Here is a 5,660-nt window from a genome sequence, read left to right on the forward strand (position 1 = left end):
CCTCTCTACTGGGGTAAGCCACAGACTTTATGTAAGCAATATCATCAGTATGTGCAAATTGGGTATGAGGTGCACCATCTGTAGATGCAAATGACAATTAAAAAAGACGTATTCAAATGACTGTGCATGCATAGAGGCAATATTGGAAAAATTGGCCCAAGATTTCTGTATCTCTTGCAGAGGTAAAAACGTCTGTTAGATGCCATACTCCCCTAAGAACTGTGAGGAAGTCAAACTTCCGAATGTAATGCAATTTCTCCTCTTTCATTATTAAGATTTAATACATTTTGAGGTTGGAGAAGGCAACATATCTCATTACAGACTGGTTAGTACAGAATGTAAAAAAAAAAGCTGCTAAATATTGAAATAATGAGGGCATTTTCCTCCTTCTACATGTAAATTGTCTCATATTCCAATTTATTTCTGTATAAATTTATTGTTGCATATGCTAATACTCAGAATTGAAACAAGAAAAAAATAATTAAATGCATTGTAAAACATATGGAAACATACAGATTATGTGATCTTTACTAAAAATCCATCTTAATGATGAAAGCACCATTTACATCCATTCTGGAACTGCACTCCTTCATTTATTTATGAGACACTACTTTCTGTAGACAAAGAAAGTACCTTCGAAAATAGGAATGCCATATTTTCAAGGCATACTGTATATTTTATTTTTGTAACTAGTAAATGTCAAACAGTATTCATACACAGTATTGACGCATTAATGTTTTCATTCAACAGTGAAGATACCTTTCCTTGTTACATTATATATTTATGACACACAGAGCTGTCAAATAAATTATGTCAAAACAGCTAAAGTCAGACCTTGTGACACTTGAATCATAGAATCAGGGCAAATAACCTTTAAAACGAAAGACATATGATGAGAATTAGAAACATTTAATTTGCATAAATATAATGTTAACAGTCTTTTCCTTATTACATATTTTATGCCTAATTTTTAATTGTCACTATATTCATTTCTTAACATCAGTTTGCACTCTGTTTTTCCCCTTATTGCTCGCTTTGTTTTGGAACGTGTGAAACACAAATTCTGTAAGAAGCATATGATCAGATCCCCATTGTAACATACTCCAATTAGCACATCTTAAATTTTGTGGAAAACTCTTCATTCACATGTACTATCTAACATTTAGAATTAATTCCTAAGAATAGCTAAAAAAACAGGACATAAACACATCAAGCAAATACAAAATCTCTGAAAACATTGAGCGATCTCTTGAAAACAATCTTGTATTAATGTTTTCCTATGAAGTGCAGAATACACCAAAATGTGCAAAATTGAAGCATTGATTTTCATAAGCTAGATGATTGGTACATTTTGAATTTAGGAATGTAAAATCTGAACATCTAAGTATACATACAAGAATTAAAGTAAATGGTTAGATTTTCAGAATTGCTTACTACTCAGAGTAGTAAACTCGTTGGTTTCATTGGTTGAAACCTGTTAGTAAATGAGACACTGCCTTGAGCCTCTGCTGCGGGGTGTGGACTGCCTCTCACACCTTTAGAAATCAATAAGCACGGAGAGACCTCCGCACTTTGCAGGACTCTGCCCTTATTGCTAACAGTGCACAAGCTTGTGTATGCAAGCACACTTAATACAACTTTGCATTACTCTGAAAACTCCCTAGGGATGTTCAGGCAAACAAGGCTGGAAGGTACTAAAATGAATGTCTGCCTCAGGAGGCCACAATAACTAAAACCCTTATTCTTACTGGCTGTAATTCACCTCCGTGTGGATAGCGAGACCAGGACCTGCACTGCCGTAAGGAGACACAGACTTTTTGCAGTCTCTTTGCTACAGGGTGAGTTTGGCTCACTTCACCTTTCCAAATCAGAAGAATAAATATGGTTTATTCTAGTCTATTCTATAATATTCTATTATTTTATAATAATGGTAGTTGGACGAGATGATTGTTGTAGGTTCCTTTCAACTGAACTATGTTAGTCTATTCTATTCTATTCTATTCTAGTGAAGCTAATTGGGATGTTTTGGGTTAAGCTCCTGTATATTTACATAGTAATTCTTCCTGAGAGCCGGAGGGAAGCCAGTGGACAGTCTATACAAAGAAGCATTGAGGAAAGGATTGAAACTGATAGTAAACTCCAAAACTTAATCTACAAGGTTTAGAATGTTTCCTTAAATCTTCACCAAAGAATTGAGCAGTTGTTTGTCAGTTGACTCTGCAAGTGAAGCAAACATACCACCACCAGAGATTTGCAGAGAGCAACTCAGGCAAGATGCTAAGCAACTCCCAGCCCAGCAGCAGAGCCACCGGTGATCTCCTGGCGGTCAGTCACTGGTGTATGAATCTGACGGCATGTCGTCCTGGTCACTTGAAGACAGGCAACGTGCCATCACCAGTTTTAGTAAACGTCAATAGTTCAGAGGGGTGATGGTGAGAAACAGAAACTGCATCAGTAGTGAAGTAATTTGCCCTCCCAGGCCAATGGTAAAAAAGAAATGACCCTCCCTCACCCACTAACCATAGTTCTGCAAAGCAGTTCTGGTCTGACAGAGCTTAAACTCAGTACAGGTGTTTTAGAAGCAATTGAAAGGGCAGCTATCTTCATGGGTCCCTTAAATGCTCTGTTCTGCTGAGAAACAACTATCCCAAGTGGCGTCACTTGCTGGAAAGGGAATCTAATTAACAACGTGTATTCTCAGAAATAGAAAGAAATTTAGGCTAATTATATAAGGTAAAATACGTTACAGGAATATTACAAGTATCCCAAAGCCCAGCATTGGAAGGTTAGGAAATTTACAGTTATGATTAAATGTTTTAAGGGAAGAAATGTATTTCATCCTTGATTCTGCCCTGAGAGACAACCAAGCAGTAATCACAGCATTAAGACATCTTGAATTTGAAGTGTTACACTGACGAAACACTTTTTTAAATGACACTGAAGGTCTTTGAGCTAATGGGAGATAAATGTCCATCTCAAAACAGCCATTTAGCTGTGGAAAAGTTATTCCTATTGAAAGTAATGGAAAGTGGAAGCCATTTTGATTAACACTACAAAATTGTTAATTTGATGCAGAGATGCAGAGGATTTCATCAAGGGCTAACACAACAAAGAATTTTAAAAGCATCCGTGTTGTTCCATTTACAAGATCATTCAGAACAAAACCGAAAGTCTCCTGGTAGATACTATCATTGCTAAAGACCCTACTTTTATTAATCAACTTATCTGTAAATTTTCAGAAAAAACAGTTAGCCATCAAAGAATAAATACTGAACTTACTAGAAAAGATACCATTTATTCATTTATTCATTTATTCAGTTTGCAGTTAAGTAGAGATGTCCATTCAGCTGTGACATACAATTGATGCTCCTACAATTAAAATACAATGTAAATAGTTTCTAAAATGTTAATAAATTACTAAAACTGTTTGAGGAAATTATTAATCAAATATTATAGCCTGTTACTGAGTCCGAGGATGTAATGAGTCATCTGCAATCAACTACAGCATCAGAAATGAATGCGCTTGGGACAACGTATAGAACTTATTTCTCCTGTATATAACAAGATTCTCACAGTTACTAATCAACCCTTTACATAGTATTTATGAAAGCAGGCTCAGCAGAACATGTACAGAACACTTCTGGTCATTTGTGGGATAAAGTGGGGAATAATTCCAAGTCACCTATAACTGAAAGGGTAAAAAAACCCTTCTGTTGTCTTCTAGTAATGTGAAATCACCAAGGCCAGAAGAAAAGCCTATCGACGCCTTAACGCAAGTGTGCAGAGATGCGAAAATCACTCCGTGAGCCACCTCATCTACTGCAGGTAACTGCTTTGGGTAGAGAGAGCAAGGAGAGTCCAGACAACCATACAACTGTAATTGCTGCTGAAAACAGGATGCTTACCGTTAGATTTTGCCTATACACTCCAGCTGCACAAAGTACCCCTGTACTTCTCTCCTCTCTGTAGTGCTAAGATGGCCATTACGGCTCTGCCATGTTCGTTTATCTTTTAGCTTCCATAGGTTTTTTAAGCCTGTGAGGAAAAATCCTGCTCCTCATCTTTTCTCTCTTTTGGATTGGTTTTTGCTCGACTCTTACATTTTACTGCTAGTGTTCATTTATAGCAACAAAAGCAAGAGGAAAAAAGTCATACATGTTGCCACATAATATGGTACTGATACAATCGTATAATCTAATATGATTGCTAGCAATCCATAATTACAAGCCAAATAGTCAACCTGTGCATTCCTCCACCTCATTTGTGTGCTTGCACACAGTACTGCACACCAGAATTGGGGCTGAAATGTGGCACACACCTTATGTGTCTCTCTACTGTCATTTCTCAGCTGCCACGGCTGAAGATTTCAACACCAAACAAATCACAGCTCAAACTAGAAATGCAGACTACCCTATGCTGGAAACAAGAACAGGTTTTGGAAAAATATTACCAGTTTTTCCTCTTCAATCTGAGCTAAAGAATACCTGTGGCTTTGAAAATGTAGCAAACCATAATAATAACTCATGACAACTACTAGAGGGGGAGATAATCCAGTGCACTTAGCCAACATACTTCTGCCTTCTCTGAATATACAGTGCTCCCACTGACCTTGGCAGGCATTAAAAAGCATACAAAACCAAGTACGAGAAATGGAAGAATATGTTAGATGTGATGTGATTGCAAATGGCTGTCTTGAACAGAAGAAAGGGTAAGTAAAGTCATTAGAAATAGAGTATGCACTGGTATATGGCTTCCTGCATCAATTATATGGCTTCCTACTGTATCAGTTATAACATACTGGTTTTAAGGATTTATAATGTCTCATTATTCCATGCACAAAACTACAGAGGCACATTACAACTAATGTTACAATAGAAGATATTTAAAAGAATATACCTTACTGGTAAACACAGTCAGTACCTCATGACTGCTTTCTAATAATTTGTATCTAAATGTATACAAAAATATTATATAAAACCACTATAGAACAATTGTATGAACATTCTCTCAGTGATGGCAGCTGAAAGATTTTTTTCTGAATGGCAGATCTGTCATTACTGGATTTAGTAAATATATATGGCATACAAAAGATCATCTATGAGATAACCTGGAGAAAAAAGCTAAGGAGAAACCATGGTGTAGTTCATTCTGAATATGAGCAGATCAAACTAGCCATATTCAATGTGTTGACATCACACTTCACTCTGTTCACTGAACTTGCTGTAATTCTAAATTGGGAGAAACAAAAAAAGAAGTATTATAATGTTTTCCTAGAATATAATGTAAAATTAACAAAAGAAGCAGTGCTAGTTTGAAAATGCAACCATTATAAAGACTAAAAAGTTATTGAACTGCATAAAGCAACACATGAGTCTCATACCAACTTATCAACATAAAAATAAGAACTACATGACATTATCCGTGGAGGATGTAGGTAAGAGCACCTTTGCATTTCTGAACAGCAGCAGAGATGAAAAGGAACCATGAAGCCCTCTTGTCTCTACCTTTCTGCCAGCGAAACGCTATTTCCTGCTGTGGGGGGAAGCTGAAATGCAAATTGGAATGAATCACTTTCCATAAATCTCCAACTTCTGTTCTTTTCTACCCTACCCTGCCCTACTCTACCCTACCCTATCCTGCCTTTTTTCCTTCATGTAGAC

General features: G+C 36.6%; 1 protein-coding gene across 1 annotated transcript in view; it reads right to left on the reverse strand.

Annotated features, from left to right (window-relative positions):
* Positions 1 to 5,192: 5,192 nt before the first annotated feature.
* Positions 5,193 to 5,660, reverse strand: part of SLC26A7 (solute carrier family 26 (anion exchanger), member 7) — a gene marked incomplete at its 5' end in the record, with an annotated part of 52,501 nt that continues 52,033 nt past the window's right edge. Inside the window, one exon of the mRNA XM_009582234.1 lies at positions 5,193 to 5,228. Within this exon, the coding sequence (XP_009580529.1) occupies positions 5,193 to 5,228 (36 nt within the window). The remainder of the gene's footprint in view (positions 5,229 to 5,660) is intronic.

Source organism: Fulmarus glacialis, unplaced genomic scaffold (genome assembly GCF_000690835.1).
Source record: "Fulmarus glacialis isolate BGI_N327 unplaced genomic scaffold, ASM69083v1 scaffold7910, whole genome shotgun sequence".
NCBI lineage: Eukaryota > Metazoa > Chordata > Aves > Procellariiformes > Procellariidae > Fulmarus > Fulmarus glacialis.